The sequence below is a fragment of the Cololabis saira genome, chromosome 23 (genome assembly GCF_033807715.1).
Source record: "Cololabis saira isolate AMF1-May2022 chromosome 23, fColSai1.1, whole genome shotgun sequence".
Lineage (NCBI taxonomy): Eukaryota > Metazoa > Chordata > Actinopteri > Beloniformes > Belonidae > Cololabis > Cololabis saira.
Genome location: NC_084609.1, coordinates 32,337,233 through 32,354,925, shown reverse-complemented (window position 1 = coordinate 32,354,925; position 17,693 = coordinate 32,337,233). Strand labels below are relative to the sequence as shown.

Here is a 17,693-nt window from a genome sequence, read left to right as displayed (position 1 = left end):
CCTCCTCCCTTCATCATATTATTTTCTGAAGATGATGGCACGATGAAACATGCGCATGATAATGCCTCACAGCTGGTGGAGAGAGACAGAATGCCTGATGAACTGAAGCTGAATTCTGGAAGATTAATGTGCCATCCTTGCATCCACCCATCCTGTCATTAACCTCAAAATAATAGCCAATCAAGAACAGAGTCACAGTCATAGATTTTGAAAAAAAAAGGGGTCTCTTTCTTTCTTTTTCTTTTGGAAGCACATCTTTTTTGAAGTTGTCTATATATAGCAACAGGTTACATCCCTGATCATTAATATGTATCAAATGTTATGGCTGCCACATCTCTGAAGCTACCAGTCAGTTAATTAATTGCAAGATTCAAAATACAACATCAAACTAAAGGGAAGACACAGCAAAAGAGAGTTTCTTTAGAACGATAGCTAAACACCTGTATTTTTAAGGAAACTGGTGAAATGAAAACTTGCTCAGCTACAACAATTAAGCACTTATCCACCAATCACAATATCAAGAGCAGAGTTTAGACATGAGGCCAAGGGATAGCCATCTTTTAGGGGCTAGGATGTGAAGTGTTTTGAGCCAAAGTGGCTGAGGGTTGGGCATCTCACAGGATGGAGGGAATAGGAGAGCGAGAGCGGCGAAGCGGACAGGGTGATCCGTACGGTGAGGTCACGGGAGACAACCTCAGGGCATTACCAGTCATGCCTGCAATGTTGTTTAAGCTCCGAGATTTCTCATACCCTTCAGAAGAAGGGCGACAAAAGGTGGTGGAGGTGGAGATGGTGGTTGTGCAGGAACAGGACATGAACACACAGGCAGGCAGGCAGGCAGGCAGGCAGGCAGGCAGGCAGGCAGGCAACGATCCAAGTCCAAGCCAGCCGATTGAACAGAGACAAGACAGAAGACAGGAGTGAGACACAGCAACAATAACATACTGTATGGTGAGTGTGTGCACAGCACATTTCCTCACACTGATCATAACGCAGACTGAACTCCTGTTTAGATTTGTAGCTGCTTTGGGTGGAGAAATAACTTAATTGGCTGAGTAGGTGCTGGTAAACCACAGTTATTCTGTCTTTACATACATTCCATGTGTACTAGAAACTAAAAGATATTCTGGATCTTCCCATTAATAATTAAACATAAGTGATTTCAGACACTGCTGTCAACTTGGAGAACTTGGTAAACTTGGATATATTGATGCATTTTAACCTATTAAGTTACAAGTTCCAAATTGTGATATCTGAAAACTGATAATAGAAACAGTAAAAACTGGATATAATAAAATTAGTCTGTCAAAGTGGCCTTCATCCGTTTCATTCAAATTCACACACTATAATAATGGTGGTGGCTGGTTGTAGCTCCTGTCATGTGGACGTTATTCTGTATCATCTTTTTCTTCTTCTTCTCAGTTTTACTTTCATTGAAAAAAAAGTGAGAGCAGCTAATTAAGCAAAGCTCTAAAAATTACCCAAATACCGTAGATGACCATTTAGTAGCCCGGGCGTTTAATATGCTAAATCCACTTGGACCCCAGGCGTTTATAAGAACCAGGCGGGTATTTGCACCAGGCTACAATTTATTTTTGCAATGAGCAGCACCAGACCATTACTTACAAAGAACATATGAGATCACCATAGTACCACTGGAACTAAAATTGTACACACTGTACACAACACAACACCTCACGACGAGCTCCCGATCACAAATCGTGAGCTCGCAAGAAAATCAAGCGTGTTTGAAATCCTGGTCGCTCCTCGTGAAGGAATCACAGTTGAAGCAGCTGCGACCCGATTTGACTCATCCTTTCACAGAGACATTACAAATCATGTTTTAATAGCAAAAAAAAAGAGCGCATTTCCACGTATGGTGCGGGTCGCCGCGTCCCCGCCGCGTCCCCGCCGCGTCCCCTAAAATTAAAAATAATAAAGAATCCCCTCGCCGCTTCACTCCGCTCACATGCTCTGATATAGGCTACAAAGACAGTTTGTCTGTGTAACGGCGACACACGGAGCTGATCAGAGCAGTATGAACGATACTGTACACAATACAATGCAAATACAGTGTTATTACCAGGTTATTACCGGTAGTCGCCCGGGCGTTTAATTGAACCGGCGTTTATTATGCCAAATGGGCTCGGACCCCCGGCGGCTATTAGAGCACAGGCGCGTATTTCACTCAAAGCTTTCGTCTAAGTTCGTAGCACCTAATACTGGCGGGGGATGGATCTTGTGGCTAGTAGGTTCAAGGACCAAGAAAACAATTCAGCCAGCATGAGAGGATGGTACATACTAAAAAACAAGTACTTGATGGGTTCAATCAGGAGGAAGCTGCACTAGCTCGTTAGTATGGTTTATAAAGGGCTGCCATATGAATAGATGAGTTCATTCATAGAATTTCTTCCTTGAACCTCTCACAGTACATTTTATTTTCTCCATTTTCAAAAAGAACATGACATCCCTAAGCCATTGGGCTATGGAAGGGCTCTTGGTGGACTTCCAGTGCAGCAGTATTACACGTCTGGCTAATAGAGAAGTAAATGCAATGATTTGTTTTTGTCTAAAGTTGAGAGCTAACTCAACAGAAGGGGTTCCAAAAATTGCTATAACATAACATAACATATACATGGTTGCAAAACAAAGTCTAGAACTGTGGACAAAGTAGAAAAAAAACTGCCCCAGTATGTTTGGAGTGCGGAACACATATAAAACATATGGCTCAAGTCGCAAGGAGTTTGCTGACATCTGCTGCATTTATCCTCCACCTCTGGGTAGATTTCAGAAAGCCTAGATTTGGAAAAATGGGCTCTGTGCAGTACTTTAAGTTGTATGAGGCTAAAGCGAGCGCAGGACGTGGTGGAGTGCATTCTATCTATTGCCTTGTCCCACCTTGCTTCATTGAATTCCATTCCCAACTCCCGTTCCCATTTCATCCTAGCCCTGGTGGGACCGCTATCAGAAGCCTGGTGGGACCATGGCTGTGTGGGGGGGGGGAGTGAAGGAAAGGAGGGGAACAAGGTAGAAGAGCAGTGTCTCAGTAGAAAGTATCTAAAGAGGTGGGATGGGGGGAACCCAAAGGAAGAGGCTAAGTGGGAGAAGCTACAGAACACCCCCTCCACATACAAGTTTTTAAACGTCTTGATACCTTTACTGTGCCAAACAGAGAAGGTTGAGTCTAAAGTTGAGGGAGGGAACAGATGATTATTACAAATAGGAGTCGATATTGATGCTGAACAGAACCTAAAATGACGTCAGAATTGCTGCCAGATCCGTAAAGTGGTAAGAACAACTGGGTTATTTGAATATTGGCTATATTTCAAAGGGAGTGAGGAGTGGAGAAGGGCAGAGGGAGAAGATGATGTGCAAGAGCGGGTCTCCAACCTGCACCAAGTTGTATTATGGCACTTTTGCACTAGGACTTACTCGGCCCGACTCGGCTCGTCACGCCTTTACCCGCCTCTACTCGTTTGTTTTTCCACAGCCAGGTGAGAAGTGGCGGGGTTGGGGTGAAGCTGCTGTGACGTACTCGATTGCGCAACCGCTTTGTTCATGTCGGCGCTGATGAGAAATCAGCTGGAGCTGCGAGCGGCTGAGAGTAAAACAGCCCGTCTACATCCCTTTTTTAATTCTCTCGTCAGCCCCCAGGTTTATGAACATCTGCACCTCAGAGTTGGATCACCAAACAGACGTTTTGCGCTTTATAATAAAATCGCTGCGAGCCGCGGGTCGCTCTCGCCCTGACTCCCGCTTCCTGATTCAAACGTTTGACGGCCCCGCCCCCCGACCAATCAGAGGCGTGGAGGGTGATGACGGTCCCGCCCCCCGACCAATCAGTGGCGAGGAGGGTGGTGACGTCAGAATTAGTCCCTGCTCAGCCCTGATTAGAACCTCGCTGAAATGGTTACAGAAATAGTATCGGCTTGGAGCGGCTCTGCCCGCCTCAGCCCCTAGTGCAAAAGCGCAAAACGGGGCCGTGGCGGGTAGAACTGAGTTAAGGCGGTACTAATGCAAAAGCGCCAATAATGGTTACTTTTACGCCTGAAAAAATATTAAAACTTAATAAAGTGGCATATTAACAGCGCTACAGCTGAAATTAAAACAGCTTTTGGCTCTCGGCTTCCTGATATGGTGTGACGTATGTGCAAACGTGCGTAACTACGCAGTCGCTTACGTACCCGAACGTAAACCACGCAGTGACGTAGCACGCAAAATTTAGAGGTGGTGCTGAAAAGTAGGGGTAGGGGGAGTATTGGGACTGGGCCCTGGGAAGATTTCAAGTGCCCTAAAATCTGTGGCTTCTTTTTTAGGGGTAGTGGTAGTGAAGGAGGGCTAGTGGTAGAAAGTTGATGTCATAAAGATGTCATAAAAACAGAGCAATATAATAGTAGTAGTAAATTAAATAACAAAATTTAAATAAAATAAATAAATAAATAAATAAATAAATAAATAAATAAATAAATAAATAAATAAATAAATAAATAAATAAATAAAAGATCAATTAAAAAAAAATTATAATTAGAAAAAACATGTATGTAATTATACATAGTAAAGTAATAATAATATTCTTTAAATGTGCATATTCAAAACCGGAGAGACAGGTTTAATACCTCTATAAAGGTGAACTATGAATGTTGCTGAAATAAGTACAGATCAATCAAACCAAGTTAGCTTGTGTACAAGAACACTTTCAACATACCGTATTTTCTGGACTATAAGCCGCTACTTTTTTCATAGGTTTTGAACCATGCGGCTTATACAAAGGTGCGGCTATTCTGTGGATTTTTCTTCCACCGCTCGGGCGCTCTAACCGGAATTAGAATCAAAACTAATATAAAAAATAAATGCAAAGAAGAATACGCTACTTCTTCTTTCGCAGATAGAAGTAGAAGCAGATTTCAAACAGATAAATAGATAAATAAATACTGGTTATTTTCTCTTGGTTCTGTCCAGTTTTAATCAGCAAAGTTGCTGCCGTGTTAAAAGACACTGTTAGGAAAGGATCTATTTAGGTACAAACATGTACATCATTTACAGTTCAAAATGGTTCTGTACATGTAGTAAATATCTAATCTAACAACATAAATATTTGCGGCTGAAATATCTTTTTTTTTAAATAGAGCGGATGCGGCTTATATACAGGTGCGGCTTGTATATCTTTTTTTTATTGTTTTTTTAAAAATAGAGCGGATGCGGCTTATATACAGGTGCGGCTTATAGTCCAGAAAATACGGTATATGCTCGTAGTTACCATGTAAAAGCTGAAAATGGGATCTGTATTTAGTATATGAACATATGATCAGAATACTTATATTGTAACGAGAATTAGCAGAGCTTATAACCATTAGGGTTATAACATAATAACAGATGTCATAACCTCTGACATGATAGTCAGATTATAAAGAGTAACAGAGTAAGATTAAGAGTCCATGACATAGCCCAGTAAAATATGGATTATTTCAGTCTTTACCAACGTTAAGCTTTTTAATGAAGGTTTGGGCTTCTCCTGGTGACAGGAAAACCTTATCTTCCCCGTTGTGGGAGATGCGCAGCCGAGCCGGGCGTAATAATCCATATCTCACTCCCTCCATCCCCCGGAGCTGGCGTCTGACGTCATTAAAAGCGGCTCGCGCCTGGGCTACCTTTGATGTGTAGTCCGGGAAGATGGAGAGAGACATGTCCTTTTAGGTCATCTTGCCGCTTTTCTGGCCCGCCGCTGAATGTCGACACATTCTGTGTAGTAGTGCAGGCGAGATATAATAACGCGCGGCCGCTCACCGGGTCTCGGTTTGGGCTGGGAGGACCTGTGGCATCTGTCCAGCAGCGGAGCTTTGTCGTGATGGAGCGCCTCTTTGAGCAGCGTAGAAACAGACTCAGCCAAGCTGCCCGCCTCCTCGGGGATCCCCACAATCCTGATATTATTCCGGCGCGATCTAGATTCCAAATCTTCCTGTTTATCATCCAATTTAGCCAGTTCAGCTTTAAGCCTTTGGTTCTCATTCTGGAGCGCGGCGATATCATAAGAGCACCCGGAAAGTGCCTGTTGCATTTCTTTCATGGTACTTTCCAGCGCATCCAGCTTCGCGTGTGTGGCCGTTCTGTCGGCAGAAAGTTGAGTTTTCACCACCTGCAATTCGGACTTGATAGTAGATAGGTCCTCACCGAGTGCTGCTCTGACTTGAAGATGTCGGCAATGTCCTTACGCAGGTCGGCGAGGAGTTCAAGTTTCAAGGCAGTGGGGTCCACAGGTGAATCCACCGAAGAGGGGGAGCGCCTGGAGCTGGGAGGGAAATCAGACGAGAGCGGGGCCTGGGGGTCCAGTTTAGTGGCTTTACTTGCCATTGTAAACTCCCAGCGAAGTAGAAAATCAAACACAGCCTTGCTTCGGTTGGTAAAAAAAAAGGTTTTAAGCACAACAGGCGCAGATAATAATACTGTAAAATGCAGGGTCTGCAGGTACTTCCGTACCTACGTCCTACTCCATCACTAGCTCAGCCGGAAGTCCCCAGGAATGAGTTTAATACTATCTCCATTATGGGACAAGAAGTGGAGGTGTAGATGAATGTTTATCTAGAAAACGGACTGCAAAACTAATGCTGTCTACAAAAACGGTCAGAGCTCACTTTACTTCTTAAGGAAGGTCCTTCTGTTAGCAGGAAGGTGTTACAAAGCTTCTATGTATCTGTAGTGTAGGAGTGGGGAGTGGTAGCCTTGAGATTACAGAGGTGGGCTTGGGTGTGGAGAACTTGGGTTCAAGTCCCCAGGTTGGCAGTAGAAGTGAACTACTGTGTGCTCCTGAGCAAAGCCCCTAACCCCCCCCCCAACTGCTCCCCAGGTCCTGGAAAAATAGCAGCCTACTTTAATTTCATTTTTTTTTTCAAAGGTTGATTTTAAACGAAGATGGATTTTACGCTAGAACCTGAGCAGTAACACTTATACCAGTTTACAAGTGCATATGACTGAAAATATGTCAAAACAGCATGAATAATTGCCTGCCGTGGCTCTCATGCCTCACTAGCTGACAGTAGAACATTTTTTTCCTTCCTCATTATTTTAAGAGACACTCATTATTTAAAAATTCACTTTATAATCTGTATAATCTCTACCAGAAAAAGATTGATTTGTTTATTTATTTTTGTTTCATGAAAAAAGTCATTGTAAAGATGTTCCAAATGAAAGGCTGAGTCTCTGAGGAGCAACAGTGGGCAGAGGGTCGCTACTTTCTCACCAAATGTATGAGAAAACCATTGAAATGTTGCAAAAACACTGGTCCTCAAAGAAAGAATTTACCATACTCATTTTAGAAGTCATGAACCTCTGTTCTCTGAAACAAATATGAAAAACCAGGCTCTGTGACAATATGTTGCTGTGTCGGTACTTTCGTGATGGAAGCATTAATGCAGAATAGTTCATTGGGATATTAGAGCAACATTTTCTGCTTTTTTTGCAATACCTTTCTTGCAGGGATGTCCAACAGTGGTGTTGCTGTTGCACACCTTAAGACATGATTGTACAAAAAATAAGACAAAATAACAGGTGGTATCGTCCATACTAGAACACCATTTGGGTGTTGAAATGGTAAAATTTTTACTGTACAAACTTTGTAGCACTGCCACAAATGCTATGTTTGATAGGAATGTAATTTTACTGTAAACAATGAAACATTACATGTTTTACCTTGATTAGTCCTGACAAATATTTAACCTTTGCAAGATCTTAAGGCTTGTGTCAAAATGACCCAAGCGAAGGGGACCTGTGGCCTCATGATCAAAACGCGCAGCGCACAAAAAACGTTCGTACGCCACCTTCTACGCTCATGGTCGTAAGATCGAAAATTGATTTGAACGTAGAAAGTTGCGGTCTTTCACGCACACACCAAGGATGGCGTACGCACTTTTCTGAGGTTTTGTCCGTTGGCGACACTCACTGGTGATGCAGTGAAGTCCAGAATATGAGGAAACGTGACGTCAACAATAGGTTCAGGACCACGTGAAGGACACGACAGTCCCCACATCACCAGATAAGTTACACAAGAGTGGAGCTGCAACAATCTCACAATCAACCACATGATCTGAACAAACGACTAAAGACAGGAGCTCAACGATGGAACCAGCAAATCCTGATGGAGCTTTGGCTCCGTTAGAGGAACCTGCTGATGATCAGATCACACCAACCTGCTGGTCCAGGACTAAGACTGGACCATCAGCTGGTTTAGTCTGGATCTGCTGGTCCAGGACTAAGACTGGACCATCAGCTGGTTTAGTCTGGATCTGCTGGTCCAGGACTAAGACTGGACCATCAGCTGGTTTAGTCTGGATCTGCTGGTCCAGGACTAAGACTGGATTTAGGTAACTAAGACTGGTTTAGGTACCAAGAGGATCTTCTGGATCTCTGCCCTGAACTGGACCAGCTGCTCCGGTTCAGACCAACATGATGCTTTCAGCTGGAGCTGCTACAAGTCTGACATCTCTGTCACCATGACGACCGTATGCATGACTACTGGAGATTAGAGCTAGATCCTAAAACATCCCATAACTGTGTCTGGACAGAAAAAACATTCAAATACATTTTGCAGCAAAAAACCGGTTCTGTAAAGTTGTCTTTTAAAATAAAACTAAGATGTCACGGAAAGGTTGGTTGGTACGAACTAATGTGACTCATTGTGGCTCGTTCACCTGCATGCTTGCTCCGCAGTTTTGGGGGTTAGATAGTCGCGGTAGCCTAGCCTAGCTGTGATTGGGTCCCGGGACCTGGGATAGTTGCTGCTCGTGTCTCTGCCTCTTCCCGTGTCTCTTTGTTTTTTTTCTTGCAGGTTTCCAGTGCTCGATGTGCGCTTCTGTCAGGGTTTGACATTTCCCCCTGTTTGTGTTTTCAGTTCTGCTCCTCCTGTGTTCCATCTGCCCTGATTGTCCGCACCTGTGTCTCATTATCCCCAGGGTATATCTAGTCTTGTTTTCCCTGCTCCATGTTGGTCCGTACTGTTTCCTTCCTCCAGGTGTCCTGTCAGGTTTTTGGTTTTTGCTCTCTTGTTTTTGTTAATCCTGCTCTGCAGTGTTTTTGGTTCTTGTTTTTGGTAAATAAATCCTGTTTTTTGCAACTCCTGCCTCCCGCTCTCCTGCATTTGGGTCCTCAACAAAACCACACCCGTGACAGAACGGACGAACCAAAATGGACCCAGCGGGAGAGCTCATTTCCCTCTGGGAGTATCTCCGCCGGGAGGCAGAGAAAAACATGCGCTGGTTCGAGGAGGAGGAGTCTCCCTTCTGGGGAACACGCCTGGCTCAGGGTGGGCCCAGGAGCCTTCAGGCTCAGGGGAGCCCCAGCCCCAGCTTGCTCCTGTTCTGTCAGTGGTCCTGGGCGCATCGGACCGCAGCCAGCGCAGAGGACCCAGGTTCCCCCGCAGCCAGCGCAGAGGACCTGGGTTCCCCCGCAGCCAGCGTAGAGGACCCGGGTTCCCCCGCAGCCAGCGCCAAGAACCCGGGTTCCCCCACAGCCAGTGCCAAGGACCCGGGTTCCCCTGCAGCCAGTGCCAAGGACCCGGGTTCCCCCTCAGCCAGCGCCGAGGACCTGGGTTCCCCCTCAGCCGGCTCCTCGTATCCTGTCTGCCCCCAAGCCAAGTTCCATGCCACAGCCGAGTTCCACGCCACAGCCAAGTCCCACGCCACAGCCAAGTCCAAGTCCCACGCCACAGCCAAGTCCAAGTCCCAGTCCCACGCCACAGCTAAGTCCCAGTCCCACGCCACAGCCAAGTCCCACGCCCCACGCCACAGCCAAGTCCAAGTCCCATGCCACAGCCAAGTCCCAGTCCCACGTCACAGCCAAGTCCAAGTCCCACGCCACAGCCCAGGCCAAGGTCCACGCCAAGGCCCAAGCCTAGGCCTCGAGGACGGCCTCCTGAACTGTCTCGCTGGTCTGGCCAATTCAGAATGTTCAAAATGGCCGACTTCCTGTTTGGTTTCGGCCATGGCGCCAAGAGACTTTTCTTTAAGTTGCGACATGATACAGGTGTGTAGCGATTTTCGTTCATGTACGTCAAACCGTTTGTGGGGCTTGAGGCACAAAGTTTTTTCTGTCTGAACCAATCAGATGAAGGGTGGCCGCGCTTTTTGGCGTCTAGCGTCACCACGGTAACGCTTTTGAAAGAGAAAAGTAATGCGCGTTGTCACAGGATGGAGACGCACATTTTGATGTATAACACACCTGGGTGCACGTTATGGTTCGGGCCGTATTAACTGCCAAAGGAATGGCATAAATTGCACCAAAATTACACGATTAATTAAAATGGCCGACTTCCTGTTCGGTTTCGGCCATGGCGCCAAGAGACTTTTCTTTAAGTTGTGACATGATACAGGTGTGTACCGATTTTCGTGCATGTACGTCAAACCGTATTGTGGGGCTTGAGGCACAAAGTTTTCTAGGGGGCGCTGTTGAGCCACTTTGCCACGCCCATTAATGCAAACCATTAAATATCACATTTTTCGCCAGGCCTGGCTTGCGTGCAAAATTTGTTGACTTTTTGGGCACGTTTAAGGGGGCAAAAAGGCCCTCCTTTCGTCAGAAGAAAGAAAGAAAGAAAAATTCCTGCAGATACAATAATTAAAGCTGCAAGCAGCGATGAACGGGCCCTCACACCCTTGTGCACGTTCAGGCATGCTTCAGTGGAAGCTTGTATGACTTGCATGTAGATTCTTCAGGCCTGGACATTTAGTGGATGACACCACCTACGACTCACTATATCAAACCATTCAAAAGTTATGGCAGAAAGTAGGAACTATCATATATTGATCAATCAGAAGAAGGGGCGGGGCTAATTTGAACCTATTATGGTAAAGGACTCAAAACCGAGTCAGATGACACCACCCACGAGTCTTTATGTCAAACCATTCAAAAGTTAAGGGCCGCTCGGTGGCGCAGTGGGTTAAGCGGCGGCTCATATACTGAGGCTACAGTCCTCCTGCAGCGGTCGCGGGTTCGAATCCAGCCCGCGCACCTTTGCTGCGTGTCTTCCCCATTCTCTCTCTACCCCTTTCCAGTCTGCATCTCAATAAAGGGCCACTAGAGCCCAAAAAAATCTTTAAAAAAAAAAAAAAAAAAAAAAAAAAAAAAAAGTTATGGCAGAAAGTAGGAACTATCAAATATGGACCAACCAGATGAAGGGGGGGCGCGCTTTTTGGCGTCTATCGTCGCCACGGTAACGCTTTTGACTGAGAACAGTAATGTGCGTCAGGATGGAGATGCACATTTTGATGTATAACACACCTGGGTGCACGTTACAGTTCGGGCCGCATTAACTGCCGAAGGAATGGCATAAATTTCACCAAAATTAAACAATTAATTCAAAATGGCCGACTTCCTGTTCGGTTTCAGCCATGGCGCCAAGAGACTTTTCTTTAAGTTGTGACATGATACAGGTGTGTACCGATTTCCGTGAATGTACGTCAAACCGTATTGTGGGGCTTGAGGCACAAAGTTTTCTAGGGGGCGCTGTTGAGCCATTAGGCCACGCCCATTAATGCAAACCATGAAATATAAAATTTATTACCAGGCCTGTCTTGCGTGCAAAATTTGGTGAGTTTTGGGGAACTATCAAATATGGACCAATCAGATGAAGGGGGGCGCGCTTTTTGGCGTCTATCATCGCCACGGTAACGCTTTTGAAAGAGAAAAGTAATGCGCGTCGTCGTAGGATGAAGACGCACATTTTGATGTATAACACACCTGGGTGCCCGTTACGGTGCCAAAGTAATGGCATGGCCTGGCTTGCGTGCAAAATTTGGTGACTTTTGGGGCATGTTTAGGGGGGCAAAAAGGCCCTCATTTCATCAGAAGAAAGAAAGAAAACGAAAAATTCCTACAGATACAATAGGGCCTTCGCACTGTACGTGCTGCATCTTATGTTACCTGAGCTGATTAGGGCTGAACAAACAGCCTTCCCCCCTCCAGGGATGCTGGTGTACCTGTCACTAAGGACATGGATCAACTGATGAGGATTCTGACTAATGCCTGTTTTTTAAAGGCCCTTTATACATTCTTTTATGACTACTAACATTTTAATTGCAAAGATATACATTCAAACATTTAGTCCTTTAGGAAAAATGAGAAGAAACCTAATTCATATGTGCACGTGATTTGTAATGAATCAAACATCAGTCAGTATTAATAAATAAAAAGCATGAATTTAAGAAATATACTTTGAAAAATGTTGTACTTTTGTTTAATAATTATAATTTCAACATATAAAATTACCTTCTTTCAAAGTTCAATTATTTATTGTATGTTAATTAAATTATTAACAATTAAATATTGTAAAGTAAAATATTTTTCACATGAAGTTACCTGTTTTTCGCAAGCTTCCATCTCCTGGGCAGCTGTAATCAATCATGTCCCTCCTGTTTGGCAGTCCTGTTCCCGGGTACGGGAACTTCGCATGGGCACTCTCTCCTCTGGAGACATGGATAAGTCACTGCTGCTGCTGCAGTCTGCTGACAAAACTGTGAAAAAGAAAAAAAATGTGCAATGTTTCAACCAGCCTCCAAGCTATGAGCAATACATTTCATTTTCAGTCTCTGAGTCAAACAAATGTAACCTTGTAATATTCTGAATAATGGAACTCTTGGACGAGCACAATAAACCCACAAAAACGTTTGGTGGTGGTTAAAGTGGTGACATCAACATTTTTCCATTGATATACAGAGACATTAAACAAGTAGGTAATCAATTTTTAAAGGGGACCTTTTATAGCATCTAAACCTATTTCAAACAGGCCTTGAATGTCTTAAAAACAAGCTTTGGATTGTTTTTGCTAAATAAATTAGAAATTCAGCCTCTGACCAATGTCTTTATCATCCCATTCTCTAACCTCATTATCTATGCGGGATCCTGAGTAGGCGGGAAGGCTATGATAATGACGCTCTGTGCTGATTGGCTGCCTGAATGACGCGATACACCGCTACGAGAAAATGGCGGAAGCTCCGGCTGGCGGAGTTAGTTGTGGGTGTGGTTTCACGCATCGCTCCCGTCGTTACGTAACGAAAGGGAGCAGAATCTGAATGGCTCGTAGAAGCTGTACAGACACTGCAGAATTTGGTTTGGCGTAACTACACAACGTGCGTGGTGACGTCATTCGCGCCCACTGGAATCGATAAGGGTATCGTTTGCAAAAAAGGCAAACTATTTCAAGGAATTGAAACAAAGGAAACCCATTCTCAACAAGAACCGGAGGATGAGTGGCTGTAAGAAGGGAGAGTGACGAGAGTGGACTGGGCGCTACATGGAGGCATGCAGCACAGGAGTCCATGGGGGGGCGAACTGGGGTCACCATGTCAAATCTGTTAAATAACAGATTCATCTCATTTGCCAAGTCCACGCTGCCCCCAACTCCTCTATTGCTGGCTAAAATCAAAATGTAAAATGAAGCAGATCCATCTTGGGGAAAGTCAGAATAGTATTGACTCAGGTTTGGAAGATGGGAAACAAACAAATACGCAAACACTGACTCACTTTTCTAGCTTTTCCCATTATTTGTACACTCACCATTATTTCTATGAAGCATCATCAACATTTTAAGTAATTTCTCAAAGTTTTATGTCTGATCATCAAGTAGGGCACATGAAATAATTACTGTCATGAGTGTTTTATGTTTACGACAGTTTTACAGCACTACGGCAAGTGTGACGCCAGGATAGGCCGTCAAGGAGTGAGAGTAACTGGATACAAGTGTGTATTGGATTCCTGCTGCAGTTGGGCTAAATAAACGAGAGTTTTGCTGAGATTGAAGACTCGTCAATGATTATAAATCATTACATGGTGTCAAAAGTGGGATATATTTACCCAGATAGTTTATCATGCCAAGAGTTCTCTTTAGCTCTTGCACGTTCTCTAGTGGGTCCAGCTTGTTTATTGCAGACACTTTTCCGGGGTCAGCACGCACACCATCCTTGTTGATCACCTGACCCACTTCTCTGTGTTCAGCTTCAGGCCTGCAGAATCCACCCGACTTTCTGCAGCCGCTCCTCATGCTCTCTCATGTCCACACCATGCACGATGATGTCGTCCATATAGACTGCAACTTCCTGCAGCCCTTCCAATGTCTCTCTATTTTCCAAACGGTGTGATGAAGGTGGTCAGTCTCTGGCTGTCTCTGTCCAGCAGGATCTGCCAGAACCCTGAAGCTGCCTCTAGTGTTGAGAAGACAGTGGAGCAGTTCAGCTGTGCGATCACCTCCTCTGGTGTCGGCAGAATTAAACTCTCAGTCTTTACAGCTCTGTTTAGTTTCTGCAAGTCCACACAGATACGAGCTTTCCCAGACTTTTTAGGAACTGGTACCATGTCTCGCCACCACCCTGTTGGTTCAGTTACAGCCTCAATGATGTCATTAGTTTCCATCCGTTCCAACTCCCCCTTGACTGCACTCAGGAGAGGTATAGGGACTCTGCGTGCAGTGTATACTGCATAAGGCTGGGCTGTTTCCTCCAGCACGATTTTCACTGGCTGTGTTTTCAGTAAGCCAAACTCAGGTTGGTTGCTGGTGGTCTCATCTACTCTCTGTACTAGTCCCATGGCTAGCGCTAATGGTGTACTGAGTAGATTATTCACTGTTGCCCCTCTGATGACATGGATCCTGAAGGTGTATAGTCTGCTTTTATAGCGGGTTTGTGTTATAAACTGCCCTATACAGTCAACACACCCCCTGGACCACTCAGTACTTTCTTTGCTTTCTGTAAGTCTCTTTTGGGTCTGAGGGTTTTAAACACAGTTTCACTGATAACACTGCAATCAGCGCCAGTGTCAATTTTAAAGTCAACAGGGGCCTCATTTATAAAAGAGTGCGCAGGATTCATACTAAAAGTGCACGTAAAGCCAAAAGCCGAAAATGGCGGGCGCAAAAAAAAATCCGGATTTATAAAACCCTGTGCACGCACACTTGCACGCAATGTTCGCTTTATAAATCACAGTCCAGCTGGAAGGTTGCGCAGGTGAATTCGGCTCATACCCCGCCCTCTACACGCCCACTTCATACCATAAATGGGCAATGCAAAGTATTATTGCATATGAATGAGCCTGCTGAGCATGCGCAGTGGCATCCTGCAGCCTGTTTGGGCGTCAGGATGAATGAGACGTGTCGAGCCACTGTGCCACTAAATTTCACGGAGACTGAGATGGAGATGTTGTGGATGAGGTGCTGCTCAAGGCTGATTTATGGTTTCGCGTCACACCAACGCAGAGCTTACGGCGTAGGTGCACGTCGCCGCGTACCCTGCGGCGTAGGCTCTGCGTTGTTTTAACGCGGAACCATAATTTAGGCATACGCCCGCACGTAAAGGTTTCACGCACGCGTAAAACTCATTACATATATAAAGAAAATCAGTGTCCCTTTAGGGGCTCCGTAGAGCCCCTAAACGCTCTACGGAGCTCCTCATTTGTTCTGTCCTCAGTCATTCTACGGTTGTCGCGGTGGGTGAAGAGGAGGTTCCCGGCGTGTCCTGGCACTGCGGCTGCAGCAGCAGCAGCACCAGATTCCTGACTGACACTGAGCTTCAATTCAATTCAATTCAATTCAATTTTCTTTATATAGCGTCTAATACAACAAAAGTTGTCTCTAGACGCTTTCCAGAGACCCATACCCAAAACATGACCCCCGAGCAGTTATTACATAAACAATGGCAGGTAAAAACTCCCCTAGTGGGAGAAAAACCTTAAGCCAAACAGTGGCAAGGAAAAACTCCCCTTTAGGAGGGAAGAAACCTTGAGCAGGACCAGGCTCATAAGGGGGGACCCTCCTGCCGAGGGCCAGACTGGTGGGTCAGGGACGGCAACAGCACAGCAGGCAGGTGGAAGCAGCAACGGGATGACCAGGGGTGGGGACAGCAGGCCAGCATGCAGCTCCCGAAGCTCCGGCCCAATCATCAAGTCCCAGGTTGGGGTGCAGGGTCGGGGAAAGGTTGAGAAGGGGCAGGGCCAGGGAGAGGAGTCTTGACGGACAAACTTCTCCCCCGCCTGCCCGGGCCGTTACCCTGCCCCTCTCACTCCCACGCTGCAGGTTCCGGTGTCCGGCAAAGGATGCTGCAACATGGACAAAAGAGAGAAAAGGGAGGAGAAGGGGGGGCCAGCACAAGAAACTACAGGAGCGACTCTGGCACACTAGAGTTTACACTACCTAGAGATTTACCAACACCAGCTAGAGGTTTACTAAACACTAACTATAGGCTTTACTAAACAGAAAGGTTTTAAGTTTAGTTTTAAAGGTGGAGGTGGTGTCAGCCTCCTTAACCCAGATTGGAAGTTGGTTCCATAGTAATGGTGCCTGATAGCAGAACGCCCGCCCTCCAAATCTACATTTGGATACTCTAGGAACTACGAGTAAACCTGCACTCTGAGAACGGAGAGCTCTGACAGGAACATAAGGCACTATCAGGTCTTGCAAATAATGCGGAGCTAAGCCGTTTTGGGCTTTATACGCAAGTAATAACATTTTTAATTGGATTCTGAATTTTACGGGTAACCAATGGAGCGACGCTAACACTGGAGAGACGTGGTCTCTCCTGCTAATTCCTGTCAGTACTCGTGCTGCTGCATTTTGGATCAGCTGAAGCCTATTCAGCATTACTTGGACATCCTGCTAACAACACATTACAGTAATCTAGTCTAGAAGATACAAACGCATGAACTAGTTTTTCTGCATCACTCTGCGAGAGGATTTTCCTAATCTTTGCAATATTACGGAGATGGAAAAATGCTATTTTACAAACCTGATTGACATATGGTTTAAACGACAAATCCTGATTGAAAACAACACCAAGGTTTCTCACAGTTGCACTGGGAGCCATCGCAACACCATCTAATCCCTTCCTAAGATGCTCTGGACCAAGAAAAATAACCTCTGTTTTATCTGAATTTAGAAGCAAGAAATTTCTGGACATCCAGTCCTTGATGTCCCTCAGACATGCCTGAAGTTTAACTAACGGTTCTGTTTCATCCGGCTTCATAGACAAAGAGAGCTGCGTATCATCAGCATAACAATGAAAGTGTATGCCGTGATTCTGGATTATACTTCCCAACGGCTGCATGTATAAACTGAACAAGATTGGCCCTAGCACTGAACCCTGCGGAAAACCATAACAGACCCTTGACTGTTCTGAAGAAACCTCATGTACATGAACAAACTGGAACCTGTCAGATAGATATGATTTAAACCAACGTAGAGCTGTCCCTTTAATCCCAACAACATGCTCTAACCTGTGCAGTAAAATGCCATGATCTATAGTGTCAAAAGCAGCACTGAGGTCCAGTAGAACCAGTATGGAAACTAATCCCTTATCTGAGGCCATAAGAAGGTCATTCGTGACTCGAACCAGTGCTGTCTCTGTGCTATGATGCATTCTGAACCCTGACTCAAAGACTTCAAACAGATCATTTCTATACAAATAGTCACATAGCTGGCTTGAAACTGCCTTTTCCAGAATTTTAGATAAAAATGGAAGGTTGGAAATTGGTCTATAATTAGCTAAGGTGTCTGGGTCAAGAGAAGGTTTTTTAAGTAAAGGTTTAATTACTGCGACTTTGAAAACCTGTGGTACATATCCTAAACTTAGGGATAGGTTAATTTGATCCAGTATTGTCGTACCAATAAGAGAAAAAATATGTTTGAATAGTCGAGTCGGGATGGGTCTAACATACATGTGGTTGAC

General features: G+C 45.1%; 1 protein-coding gene across 1 annotated transcript in view; it reads right to left on the bottom strand.

Annotated features, from left to right (window-relative positions):
- Nucleotides 1-614: 614 nt before the first annotated feature.
- LOC133424525 (potassium voltage-gated channel subfamily C member 2-like) overlaps nucleotides 615-17,693 on the bottom strand; it is a 181,703-nt gene continuing 164,624 nt past the window's right edge. The window contains 3 exon segments of the mRNA XM_061715193.1: nucleotides 615-751; nucleotides 12,343-12,406; nucleotides 12,409-12,497. Of these exon segments, the coding sequence (XP_061571177.1) occupies nucleotides 615-751; nucleotides 12,343-12,406; nucleotides 12,409-12,497 (290 nt within the window).